This window comes from Montipora capricornis, chromosome 11, assembly GCF_036669925.1.
Source record: "Montipora capricornis isolate CH-2021 chromosome 11, ASM3666992v2, whole genome shotgun sequence".
NCBI classification, from domain to species: Eukaryota; Metazoa; Cnidaria; class Anthozoa; order Scleractinia; family Acroporidae; genus Montipora; species Montipora capricornis.
The window spans coordinates 9,867,081-9,880,570 of NC_090893.1; the positions used below are offsets into that span (position 1 = coordinate 9,867,081).

Here is a 13,490-nt window from a genome sequence, read left to right on the forward strand (position 1 = left end):
ATCAACTCGTTAGATAAAACCTAATTTTCGTGTTAAACTGTGTTATTAATGAGGAGTGGATGTGAAATCATAGGCAAAAGAACCGTATTAATTGTGTAGGTCATTGTACCACAGTAGAAACCATGCTCCATTGGCTTCGGATAAAGTGACTGGGTTGTCCATTTGAGCATATGGCATCAGTTGTTCAGAAGGTGCATAACGCTGTCCACTGACTAACTTGTTTTTGAGTATTTGTAAAGCGTATTTGAATATGTAAAAAGAAAATACGCTACGCTATATAAATTCATTATATTAAAAAACTATCCAGTGGATACAGGGGCGTAGGCAGGGCGGTCCTGGGGTGCCGGCACCCTTCCCCTCCCCCCCCCCCCTCCCCCCTTCCTCCTTGTGACAGTCAACAACATAATACAAACCATATCTGTGAGACTGGAACATAGTAATTTGTAGCACCTGGAACTTACTTCATCTACGCAGCTATTTTGTAGGCTTGTCCCCCCCCCCCCCCCCCAGTACTCACTGCACATCCGAAAAATTGTCACTTTCAGTGTGACACCCCCCCCCCCCCCCCCCTCCTTTTGAAAATCGTAGCTACGCCCCTCTGAAAGTGAATATTGGATATTGGCTGGATATTAATTATTTTGCCGGTTGATAGCGTTACCCACCTTCTGAACATCCCAAGTTGGAATGGCGAAAAGTGGACGGGTATGGAGACCTTTATAGTTTACGCGACCAGAGTTAATGATTCTACCAGCCATTTGTTTCTGGTCTGTAGAGCATTGAGCGTTCCTGATCAGGAAGTTGAGACAAACTTATCAAGTCATAAATTTGGATTGGGGAGATTACTTTACGTAACTGATATTATTGCTTGATTTGTCATCATGTTTTCTTGTTTATAGATGACCATTCACGAGTAATCCTTCCCATCATTGACGGCTCCGAAAACTCTGACTATATGAACGCAAGTTATCTTCATGTACGTATTCTTATTTGATCATTTTTTGTTTGAAAAAATTCGAAGGTGCCCAGTTCAGTCATATTATTTTGATTAGCTCAATAGACTTCTTACTGTTGAAAGATATCTTTAAAATCATATTTTATTGTATATTCTTGCTCTGTTCTTTAGCGGAAAAAACATTGGTAAAATTGCGATATACACACTGTAATGCGATGGTCCCTAAACTTGTTATCGTGGGAAAACAGGCAAAGCAGGGTGTCGTCAGAATTTTTGAGTAGAAAAACTTACTTCACTCGAACGATGTGAAAGGGTTCAGGGCTTTTTTTTTCCCCAAGGGAAACGGGAATGTTTACCGATGCAGCACTCAAGTGGTCCACTATCTTTGTAGGGGCTTTGATCTTTCCAAAACAGCGCGTGGATAGGAAGGGGGGTGGGGGCGGAGAAGTTGGCGATGTTAAGTTGCAATCCGCAGTTCCCGGTTTCAAGTTCCTCTCTAACAACAAGCTGAGTTTGTTCTGGGTTGAGAGAGAGCCAACTGGTCTGCTTCCGTTCAGTTGGGATTCTGAAGTTTTGTCATTTCTTTGTTTCATTTGCCATGGATAGTTCCTGAAGGGACCGGTCAATTAAGTACTCATTCTCTCTTGATGTTTGTGGAAAAACTGACGTGAGATGGGGAACTAGTTAGCAGGGTTAGGATCTGGGGCGTACCTAGGGGAGGGGTGCAGGGGGCCCTTCCCCCCCCCCCCCCACTTCCTTGAGAAAAATCCTGGATCCGATCCTGAGGATTAACACCAATGAAAGATATTAAACACACTTGTCGATGTAATTTTCAGGGTTATGATGGCACTCCGAAAACCTATATTGCTTGTCAAGGTAATTAATGTCATTAGTAGCTTGCTTTGTACATTTTGTTTTACGTTTGTGTGTATTGAGTTTTGTTGATAAATTTGAATCGCACAGGCCCAGTCCCTGGCACTTACCAAGACTTCTGGCGAATGATTTGGCAAGAAAATGCCACAACGATTGTGATGCTTACAAGACTTGTTGAACATGGGCGGGTAAGAGAAGTCTGATTCTTACTGCAATTCTCGCCCGTTAAACAGTGTTTAAGGGTTGGGAATTGAGTTTAGAGTACAAATCGAGCAAAGCCCGAAGATGAGATAAGCGTTTCTTAAAATGCCTTTCGTCTTTTTCATTTTGGATGCCAGTTAAGGTACCTCTCGCCGTATCAAATGTTATGACTATTTAGTTTTTTCAGTTGTCTTGATGTTTTGGTTTAATTTTGCTGGCAAAAACCAAATACCAAATATGTTTTTGAAAGTGTTCTACGAGGGTGTATGTGGTCACTCCGTTATCAGTGAAACGCAAACAATCGAAGTCTCCTTTTAGTATTTAGTAGCACTTGCCACTCCCAAAGAGGGTCTTTTTAGCGTGGCATCAGCCCAGTTTGGGGCTTAATACAGCCAGCCACTAAACTGTAAACATCGTCTCAACTGGACTTTTATGTTATCTGTGATACTGATGATGAATTCGCAGTAATGCATAAAATGAGAGACGAGTTTTATATTTTCTTCGTTTATAGACGAAGTGTCATCAGTATTGGCCAGAGAAATCAGAGAGTTACCATGACGTCATTGTCAGAAACCACAAAACAGAAACCTTTGCTGACTACGCCATTCGCACATTTATACTCAGCAAGGTAAAATAGCTGATAGCAATCCTGTTTAGCATGATAAGCAGCACTACCTGCAAGAAAGCACATTTCAGTGGCTTTTATTTGAATGGTTACACTTGAGGATTTCACCCAGACTCAAAAGTTAGTTCCACCTTGTACAGCATAGTAAACAGCACCACAGGAAAGTACTGCTCAGTAGCTGTTATTTTAATGGCCACACTATAGGATTAAAGCCACAGAGTCAAGAGATAGAACCACCTTGTACAACGTAATAAACAGCACCACATTTAAGTACTGCTCAGTAGCTTTTATTTGAATGGTCACACTTCAGGACTTCACCCACACACTCAAAAGATAGAACCACCTTGTACAGCATAACAAACAACACCACAGGAAAGTACTGCTCAGTAGCTTTCATTTGAATGGTCACACTTTTGGATTTCAACCACAGACTCAAAAGATAGAACCACCTTGTACAGCATAATAAACAGCACCACAGGAAAGTAATGCTCATTTGAATGGAAACAACTTTTGATGTTTTTAGAGAGTATGTGTTGATCAAAGTGATTGTTTCCTAGGTGATATTTTGTACACACTTTTTGTTTTTACCAGAAGGGATCAGAGGACAAGCGTCAAGTCCAACAGTTTCACTTCCTTGTTTGGCCTGACAAAGGTGTTCCGCGTCACGCTACAGCTGTTCTTGGTCTTCGACGAAAAGTTCGCATGAAACACCATGACAACAGAACGCCTCTGGTCGTCCACTGCAGGTATATTCTCTTGACATTATCAGCACCCAGGCCTGCTAGTGAGACAGATTCGTCTGGGATGTCGCGATAATGACTGTATGATGAACGTCTCTAAGTTTCCCCTTTCAGCCATTTCTCATCTGCTCATCTCGGCATAACTAACATCCAGGCCCAGGTTGCTTGAACTCTTCGACAAAATTTTGGAAAAATGGCCTACGTTTTCAAAAGCTTTCTGACCAACTCTCACTTGCGCGTTGGATGACATAGCCTCCTTAACCAATCGTTAACTCTAACCATGCTTCTAGTGACTCGGCCCACACAGGCGAGGCACAAGTCTCAGTACCCGCGGCCCGTCTCTTTCCCCAACCAGAACCTAACCATAACCCGAGCTCTAACCTGAATCGTATTTTGCAAATGGATAGTTGACAGTCTTACATAAAGGGAAATTTTGTGTTGTCCAACGTAATACACGCACATCTCATTATACCGCAATCCCGGACAAAATTGCAATCATATGCGCAGATTCTCAACACATTTATTACTTGAGCAAGTTGTCTTTTCTTGACAGATAAAGGACTTGGTTTTGACCAAGAGAAGCGACGCTTCTCTTTGTTCGTTGTGCGTGACGTAAAAAGCAAGGGACACGTCGATGTCTGCATAAAAAGTGCTTCGTTTACACTCCACATGGCCTGTTTTGCTCACCCGTTATGTGTTCGTGTGTATCACACTCGAGGAACTAAGCTAAATTAGGGTGACTGCTTGTTTAACGTGGTTTGAGTAAGCTGAAAACGAAAGCAGTAAGTGTTGGTATTTATCCACAGGAATTTCTGGCTAATAGACGTTGTCGTTTTCAGAAAAGTGCTAGGCTTTCGGTTGTTCGTGCATGGTCTTCAGTTCTCGTTTCTCAAGTTCGCCATCGGTCATTTTTTCCGTTTCTTTTGTAGTGCTGGGGTCGGACGAACTGGCGCCTTTATAGTAATTGATGCCATGTTGGAGAGCATAAAGAAGAAGAAAGTCGTTGATGTGTTCAACTATGTTCAGCTCTTGCGTAACAACCGAATCTCTATGGTCCAAACAGAGGTAAATATCTTCCCGTGTCGTGTAATTGCTTTGTGGCGAAATGATAACGGAGTAATTCTAACGGTGAGAAACAAATACAGTTCAACAATTCTAATTAAATGAAACTGAGAAACAAATACAGTTGAACACAACTAGGCATTGCATCCTCATACCATTTGCAAACTCATTGAAACGTGTGACATGTTACACGAATGGTGGCAGGCAACGTTAAGACGCACATAATTATAACAGCTGTGAAGTCACATTAATTCTAATAGTCTGGAGCAAGGTCTCTAGCATTAGAGGTCATCCTCTGTTGTTTCTTTGTGGCTTGTCGCTGACGTTTTGACTGAAGCTTTTTTTGTAAAGAAAAAGCTGAGAAAATGTCCCGAATCATGTTGAGAAGTAATGATCAGAGTTATTACTGGTAAATTTGAATTGACAGTTCAGGCAACGATTATGACAAAGGAATGAATCTGGATGGTATGCGTAGTGTAGTAGTCGATTTTGTTGATTTTTCTTGTTTTAATTCCTAATGCAAGTACCATGTTTTAGGAACAATACGGTTTCATTTACATGGCGTTGCTCGAGTCAGTAACTTGTGGTAACACAGAAATCGCTGCGCACGACATTCGCATTGCTGTGAAGAAACTGGCAGCCGTTAACCCCAAGACCAAGACGTCAGGCTTGGCTTCTGAATATCAGGTAGGTATGGAGAATACATCAAAATACGAAGAACACAGAAACGCTGTTGTTTGTTTGTGTGCAATAAGTTATGTATTGCGTGTGCAGGAAACGGAGTATTAACGCCGCACTTATTCTTAGGTTCACTGGAAGTTTCTGTCAGTGAGTGAGTGAGTGAGTGAGTGAGTGAGTGAGTGAGTAAGCACGTAGTGGCTGATGATGTGCAGCGGCTATAACTTGGTGACCTGTAGTTTGACAGTCATCTGTGGTCTGCATCAGTTAATTTCTTTGGCCTTGAAGTATCTTAAATGCGTAAATTTGCTGTCCGTTTTCAGCGGTTGAACCTTATTACTGCCGATGATGTCACTGACATTGAAGATGACATTGGTCGAAAACACGAGAATGCTTCCAAGAACAGGTTCCCGGACATAATCCCACGTAAGAAATCTTTTATTGGATTGGTTCCAGTACAAACGTAGTTTACAGTGCTCTTGGTAGCACGAACATTGAGGCGACAGCAGAAAATTGGAAGACAGGAGCGGAAAGAAACAAGCGGCAACAACCCAATCCCACCCACCCAGAATCGGGAACATCTCGTTGCAGTTCGTCGCCGGCATGGACTGAAACGCTTTCTGCACAAGCTGTGTATTGCATTTTCTGTCTTCATCAAGACTTGGTTTGTTTAACGACTCTTAAGAAGGTCCTCAAAGAACAAAATTTGCAACAGCTGGAATTGACTATGTATATGTCGCATTCAGGGTCGGCGTTGTAAATACACTTGGGACCTTTCGATTCTAGAACGAGGACGAGGACGAGAACGAGTAGGAGATTTGACTGCCTGTTTGTAGCGAAAATACTTGTTATGTTTATAACCCGGACGATTAATTAATCGTACTCTTTGTTAGCACCATAGGTTGCTCAGTTATTCTTATTACTGATAACTGAGCCTTTTCCTTATCGAAAAATGCGAAAACTACAACCGTGACTACTAAAATGACGACGGTATCACGTTTTTCCCGCCAAAATGACGCTGGTTTGCGCGCGCTCGAAAGCTCTCTACGAGGGAACTCAAGGCCGAGTCGTTTTTGAGCTATGGACGGCAACCGGCAAATTGTCTACCACACAATCGTATTGCTAAGTAATTCACCATAAGAGAACATTAGTTTGAAAATCTCGGAGAGATTACGGTTCTGGAATACGAAATGTTCCCTCCCGTTTTACGTCAGTGGCTCAAAAATGTCACGTGCTCAAGCTCCTTAAACGCGCGCCTTTTTTTAGATGCGGACGGCAACCGAAAGTGAGCTGTTTTCCTGGTTGCCGTCAGCGTCTCAAAAACGCGCGAGCTTAAGCTCCCCATTGAATGCTATGTTTTTCCACCACTTTGTTTGTATTTCAGTGAATGGATCTAGAGTGGTCCTTAAGGATGGCAGGAGCGACTATATCAACGCTGCCTTTGTTGACGTAAGCCTAATGTGATGGTTTGTATTTCGTCTTCCATAGCATGGCCGATAATCGAGAGGCGGAAGTTTATTTTCGCATTTCTCATGGCGGTAGCTTTTAAGGCAACTTAAAACAACAGAAGACCTCAATTCTGGTTTCCTATTGGCTGTTCAGTACCAAATGTTTTGGTGGAAATAGAATAAGGCAACACTTTTTGTCAAGTCATCTTATTAATTTAATTGAAACTGAAAAGCAACTCGTTTGATTATTTACGCAAGAGCATTCCGAACTTTATACCATTGCGAAGTTGAACGTCGTTCTTTTGGGCAAGAAAAAGGTGTTGCAATTACGTCGTTGAATTGCTTTTTGCATTTTACTTCAGACCTTCAGAGAGCGGAATTCATTTATTATGACGCAAGCTCCATTGGACAACACTATTGAGGATTTCTGGAAGATGATTTGGGACTACGACATTGGAACAATTGTCACGTTGAACGAGCCAAAAGAACGAGGGCAGGTATGACGAATTCTCATTGGAATTATTCTGAACTATTTTCATTTTCTTTCAACAATTCTCTTCACGACAGAACAACCTCTCTCCGAGAGGTCTTAGTTATCGCATCCTTATCTCAAAGTGCCGCAAATGAAACAGAGACAGATACTTGAAACTGTGCCTCTTTTTGTGAGAGAATTGAAAAGGTGTATCCGACATCGCTTTTGTTCCTCAAACTTTCCCATTGACCCCTGGTATTCTCCCTTACCAACATCTACGCATGCTCGTTATTTCATCGTTTAGTTTTCGTTACGCGAAATATGACCGACAAACATTTATCATGAGCCTTTTCAGGAACGCTCGCAAGAGCCAAGTTTTGAAGTGCGTATTAAATACCCTCAGGCAATTATTTCCCGGTTTCTTTTTTTTTTGTATTTCGTCGTTAGTTACAAAGCTTTTTTCCCATTCTTTGGACAGGTTTATCCTGTTTACTGGGCTTCTGAGGGATCTACAACCTTTGGCGAATTCACCATTGAAACAACATCGCATGAAGTGTTTCAGGACTTTTCTGAGAGGGAGTTAACAGTGAAAAGGAAAAAGGTTTCACTCAAGTTTTATAATAATACATTTTAGCTTCGGTGTTATGCATGAAGGGCATGGAGTTCCCAATGTTCATAACCCTGTGTGACGCAAAAGGACTCCCTCACGGACTTCCCGGTGCTGTGGTCGGTCCTCTGTTGTATATCGTGGTTGCATAAGAGCGTTTCAGCGAGTTACGACTCCTGAGCTCCTTGTGGGTAAATAAACTATGACGATGATTATACAGTATAAGGAGAGGGGAGAATCGGAGTACCCGAAGAAAAACTTCTCGAAACAGATTAGAGAACCAACGAACGCAGAGGTCATTGTTGGGAGGCGAGTGCTCTGACCACAGCGCCAGCCCTGCTGTAGCCCGCGCGGTCGAGAAACTAGTAACCAAGGCCCTATATTTCGACCGCGCGCTATTTTCAACGGAAGAGCCTCCTTCTTACTCCCAATGGCCAAATTGGGCCATTATTTTTATTTTTTCTCCCTTGATGCACCTCATCACCTCAAAAGTAACTTTCTAACGAAACACTTTATGCTTCTAGGATCCTAACACAGTTCGTCAGATTCACCAATACCAAGTGACAGGTTGGCCTGACAAGGGAGTTCCGAAAAACGCGCACTGCATTATCGACTTGATAAACATGGTGGAACGTTCACAGCGAAAAACCAGTAATGCGCCGTTGGTTGTACAATGCAGGTGGATGGATTTTTTTACCTTTTGTGAAAGTACCCATAGACTTTGTTTTTTTTTCCTCAATAGGGTCTACTCATAACCCGTTCCATATAGGGATTGATCTTTCCTTTCATAGCATTTCTTGGCCGCCATTTATAAAGACAGCTTTCTTGATTAAGTAGTAGCAGTAGCAGTAGTAGCGGTAGCAGCAGCAGCAGCAGTAGCAGTAGTAGCAGTAGCAGTAGCAGTAGCAGTAGTAGTAGTAGTGAATAGTAGCAGTAGCAGTAGCAGCAGTAGTAGTAGTAGTAGTAGTAGTCGTCGTCGTCGTCAAAAGAATTTTGGCTCCAAAGTGAGGCTAGTGAGAATGATTAGCACAAAGGCAAAATAATAATTATTTTTGCCTGTCATTTATGAATGCGTTCTGTAACGTAGCTTAACGAAAGATAAAGTGGGTCGTGTGTTTTTTTGCGCTCAAGTTCCTATCACTTTGTTACACTGCGATTAAGTGTAGTATCGATTGGCAGCCGCTGTTTCCGGAAAGGTGCCAGTGCTCCTTCTCCGAAGAGCCTGGTTACCGGTTCTCGCGTCAAGCCGCCTCTCTCGCAGAAGGAACGAAGTCCGGACTCGAGAGAGAAGTTGCAAGCAAGCCTACGATCAATTAAGATCAGAGGAAAGCATATCTTTGGCGTTTTTAGAGTGCCCTCATAAATTATTAACTTCAATATCTTTGAGCCGAGTCACGCATTTCTTCGTGTAGGTCTCGTCTCCATTCTTCCATGGATAATTACTGGGCATTTTAAATACTAAAAACAGTGCTTACTGGTAAAGCAGGTGATGTTCCCGTCTTCGCCATAATCGTCGTTATCATTCTTGATAACATGACAATGTTGAACTTTCAGTGAAACCACCTTTGTACTGATCTGTCGGTTTCGTTATAGCGATGGTGTTGGCAGAAGTGGTACCTTCTGTGCGATCCTCTCCATCATCGAACGCCTCAAGTCAGAACAAGTCATTGACGTCTTTCAGTCAGTCAAAGTCATTCGAGTTAACAGACCGAAAGCTGTCAACTGTAAGGTAGGATTGACAATAGCATTAGCTCCAATACGCTTGTCCAAAAAATTATTGGGCGGTTTTTAATCATTTAAAGGTAATGGTTGTTCATTGATTGATGCAATTTAAAATGTTGCCATTTCAGAGTTTCAGTAAAACAAAGGAAAAAGAATAACCAAAACAATTTAAAGGTGTAATTAAGAGTGATTATGCCCAGTTATGCTATATCACTTACAATTACGATCGATAAATTAAGGGTGCTTTCGATTGACCGGATTCCGGAATAGGATTACATGGTATACCAGTTATAAATCCTTCGTTTTTATGGAGATTCACATTAAAACTGTAAAGCACCTGCTAAAATGCTATTTTAAACATATCTTTATTATCCTTGTTGCTTAAAAACGCCAAACATACGCGGCTTTAAATCATCACTTCACGTATTCTTATTCCGGAATAGGGTCAATCGAACGCACCCTTAGTGTTTAAATATTGTCCCTCAGCAGCTAGCGGTGTGGTGGTCAAGTGGTTAGGTGGCGGGTTAAATTAATCAACATTCCCAGGTTGAGTCCTATGTCGATACACTTGGGTTGTTTTTCTCAAACCAAAATGGCCATTTCCCATAATCCATACCAAGCTTTCAGTCTTCTAAATTAACGATAATAGTCAATTCAGAGAAAATTAGCAATTGTGTATATCAGATAAATTCGGGGTGGAGGATCGGTTGGATACCTCAGGCCACGCAATCGCGCGGTCATGGGTTCGAGTCCCGTTCGAGGCCGCTTCTGCGTAAGCTGCTTCATGACTGCGATGATTTTCCTGACTTTCATTTAAAATTGAAAGTTAAAGCGGCGTTTCACACTGAATGCAAGGTTCTCGCACTCCGATCGATCCACGCGACGTCACGTCGTTGCGAGATTAAAAGGGAAACAGAGTTTCGTTTACAAAAATAACCTACTGTAATTCACCAAATGCCGCCCTCATTTTCTCTTGTAAGGACGGTGCCTACTATTGTTATTGCGCATACGTTCTGCGCATCTCGAGATACTCGGGGTTTCTAACGGTGATGGTTACCAATACAGTGATATTTTTGTGCGGTTTAAAACTGTCCGGAGAATTTAGATCTTGGTAAGTTCTCTTGGTTTCCAAAAAGAAAATTGGGGCTAAGCATGCATTTTTGAGAGATAATTAAGTTTCAATTTAAGAAAGAACGCCATACATTGCTTTGTATTTTAACGTTTTTTACAAATATTACTCATCAATTATCTTTGAAAATGCGTGGTTACCCCCAATGTTCTCTTTGGATTTCAATAACGCTTGTTAAGATCTACATTTCCTGCCAAAAATACCTTTGAATTAGTAGGCAACGTCCATAAAATGAAGTCTTGCCTGCGTAAATTGAAATTAGGTTGGGTAAATTACTTTGGGATTATGGGTTCACTTCTAAAAGCGCTCTGTTGTCTTTTCGTATTCTCAATATACTAAATCTAATGCATTTTTTTGCTGCAGCGCGTCTCCCCCTGGCGTTGTGACGTTTGTTTCTCGAACCTTTAACATTGATTTTCCGATTTTTTTTTCTTTGTGTTAAAAGGATTTGTTTTGCGCTTGTTTTTAGGCCCAGTACGTGTTCTGCTACAACATTGTACAGAGGTATTTGGACTCGTTCAACGACTATTCAAACTTCAACTGAAACGACCAGAAGACATTACGTTTCAACTGTGTTACAGTTGGTTTATGTATGTCGGCGAAGCTGACAAAAAAAGCCTTTACATTGGAGAATGAGGGCACAGATTGCATGAAATTACACGCTGGAAGCGAGTTGTGTTTGTAGTAGTAAAAGATACGTCCACATTTGCAAGTAATGAGATGTACCCACTGTGTGGAAAACGTTATCAGAAGTTTTTTAATAGGGGCGAACATCCAGTACCCCTACTTTGAATTATCGGCCTTTTTGACCGTTTAGCTTTAAATTGCTGTTTCCTGTGTAAACATTTTCAAAAGTTGATTAATGCACCTGTAATCAGAGACGTCGCACAGTGGTTGGAAAAGGCGTCAATATTTGGTTAGACAAGCTTATTTTGAAAATCGTTAACACTGTCACAGAAGAGTGAGTTAAGTTCCAATGTCATGGGTTCCTGACGTAATGAAGTGTCCCCTAACATTGCAAATCAACTAAGCATCACTTGTATCCAGAAATACACATCTTAACGTCAAAAATCGTCTTTGTAGCTGCCTACGCTGCCCAATTTAATACCAATCACTATAACTAAGCAATAAGCCCCAAACTTAACTGGTTGTTATAAATAACTTACTAGGCAATAGGCTAACATGTGAAGGGACACTTCGTGACGCGTTTATCGAACCTTGCGTTCATCTCATTAGCAATAATCCTTAGTCTCGACCCCAGAGCTCTTCTCTTGATTGAGGGAGAGAAGAGCTCTGGGGAACCCTGTAACAATGTGTCTTCTCATTGGTTTTTGTGAAGAACAATCAAAAGCGTCTCTAATTGGTGCATTCATGTTAACACGAGGAGTGAGCAGGCGCCCTAAGGTTTTGGCTGTGACAACCCTACGGCGCATGTTCTCCTTTACAGAGTTTCCCAGAGCCTTGAGTCGATCCAAGGCTCTGGTGACGAGAATGCAATAATCCTGTAATGTCATAAGTAAATTGCGTGACTCACTTCCTTGACCCACTTTGATGATGATTTAGCAAGTGTATCGTGCCGCTTATTTAAATTGAGCCACATCTGTTAACAATTAAGTTCAATCTAAAAACTACTTTTAGTGTGAACGTACTTTTAAGAACTACTTGTTCGAGTAAGAGCTCACGAAACCATGTTAGGAGCTGAAAGAGGGGAACCTTTTGTCACGAAGAAAGGAAAAATTTATCGTTACTTGAAACTTGTTTCAACGAGACCAAATGAACCATCGTCGTCATCATAAACTACTTACCCTTAAAAGACGTCGACTATTTGACCATACTTCGGAAACGTTCTCTCTCCTGTGCTAAATAAGTGCGAGTCGTATTTAAGCTTATTTTATTGCTAACTTTCTTGCTTTTTGGTAAATTATATTTAAATGTAGTTAAGCTAGGCATTTGAAGCATAAACTAATTTGACGTTCATTTTGACCCGTCAAGGTGAAAGAAACGGTCAATATCAAATCAATATATTGTTTGGTGATTTACATTTTCTACTAAAAGAGATCGTTATTTTTTATTACAAATTTATGGCTTAAAGCACAGACTAAGGGCGCTTTCGATGGACCCTCTTGATCCCGGAATAAGAATACGTGGACTGATGATTTAAAACGGTATATCTGGCGTTTTGAAGCAACAAGGACAATAAATATATACTAAAATAGCATTTTAGCGGGTGTTTGAATCTCCGTAAAAACGAAGGATTTCTGACGTATATTCCATGTATTCCTGTTTCGGAGTACGGTAAATCGAACTCACCCGAATTCTCTCTCTCCAAGAGAGTGCCCTTTTTGTAGGCGTTTAACCTTATTTTGGTATTACATCATATTATATTATATTATATTATATCAGTTTCTAGAAAAAATAAATAAATAGGAAATCAATATATTCATGTAAAATATAATGTATGACGTTTGTAAACTTCGTCAGAGTTTTACAATATAAATTTAATTTATAGAAGTATTGTCTCATTAAAGCTCGTATTTTATTGGATTAAAATCTTCCTCTTTGGACTCAATTTGGACTTATTTTTCTTTACACTGGCATAGTGTTCGTTACATCTGGGACTGCCTTGCTCTTCGTTGCTTTCTGCTTGGCGATTTTGATCTGTGAAGACGGTAAGATGAATAACCGTCGGAATTAGGCATTAAATCGACAATAGGAAAACGTATTGGCCGTGGTCAGTTGTGAATGAAATTAAACGAATGTGTAGTTGAAGTGCGGGGATCACTTCTGTCATCGTGATCAGTTGTGATGGGCATAGCATGCTGGCTACCAATTTTTTTTTCCTTTAGTTATTTGTTTATTTTTATTTCTTCCCCTAAAGGAGTAAAACTTGATGAACCTGTTTACTTATTGATTCGTGTAAGGTTTAACTGAAGTCATTGGAAAACAGCAAAGATTGTTCTAGCCTAAAGTTTGCTAAAACA

The 13,490-nt window shown here is 40.9% G+C and overlaps 2 protein-coding genes across 9 annotated transcripts in view; one reads left to right on the forward strand and one right to left on the reverse strand.

Annotated features, from left to right (window-relative positions):
- LOC138022878 (receptor-type tyrosine-protein phosphatase S-like) overlaps positions 1–13,490 on the forward strand; it is a 199,015-nt gene that overhangs the window by 176,152 nt on the left and 9,373 nt on the right. For 2 of the 4 annotated variants that reach the window (XM_068869866.1, XM_068869869.1), the window contains 11 exons: positions 897–973; positions 1,789–1,828; positions 1,916–2,013; positions 2,538–2,654; positions 3,243–3,397; positions 4,321–4,456; positions 4,991–5,140; positions 5,455–5,557; positions 6,516–6,580; positions 6,942–7,076; positions 7,530–7,652. In XM_068869866.1, the coding sequence (XP_068725967.1) occupies positions 897–973; positions 1,789–1,828; positions 1,916–2,013; positions 2,538–2,654; positions 3,243–3,397; positions 4,321–4,456; positions 4,991–5,140; positions 5,455–5,557; positions 6,516–6,580; positions 6,942–7,076; positions 7,530–7,652 (1,199 nt within the window). Of the gene's footprint in view, positions 1–896; positions 974–1,788; positions 1,829–1,915; positions 2,014–2,537; positions 2,655–3,242; positions 3,398–4,320; positions 4,457–4,990; positions 5,141–5,454; positions 5,558–6,515; positions 6,581–6,941; positions 7,077–7,529; positions 7,653–8,182; positions 8,338–9,251; positions 9,388–10,978; positions 13,071–13,490 lie in introns of those variants that run through there. The other 2 variants (XM_068869867.1, XM_068869868.1) reach the window with 2 other exon arrangements.
- The window catches only part of LOC138022885 (uncharacterized), a 158,542-nt gene that overhangs the window by 94,681 nt on the left and 50,371 nt on the right, over positions 1–13,490 (reverse strand). The gene's annotated exons all lie outside the window — the stretch shown is intronic.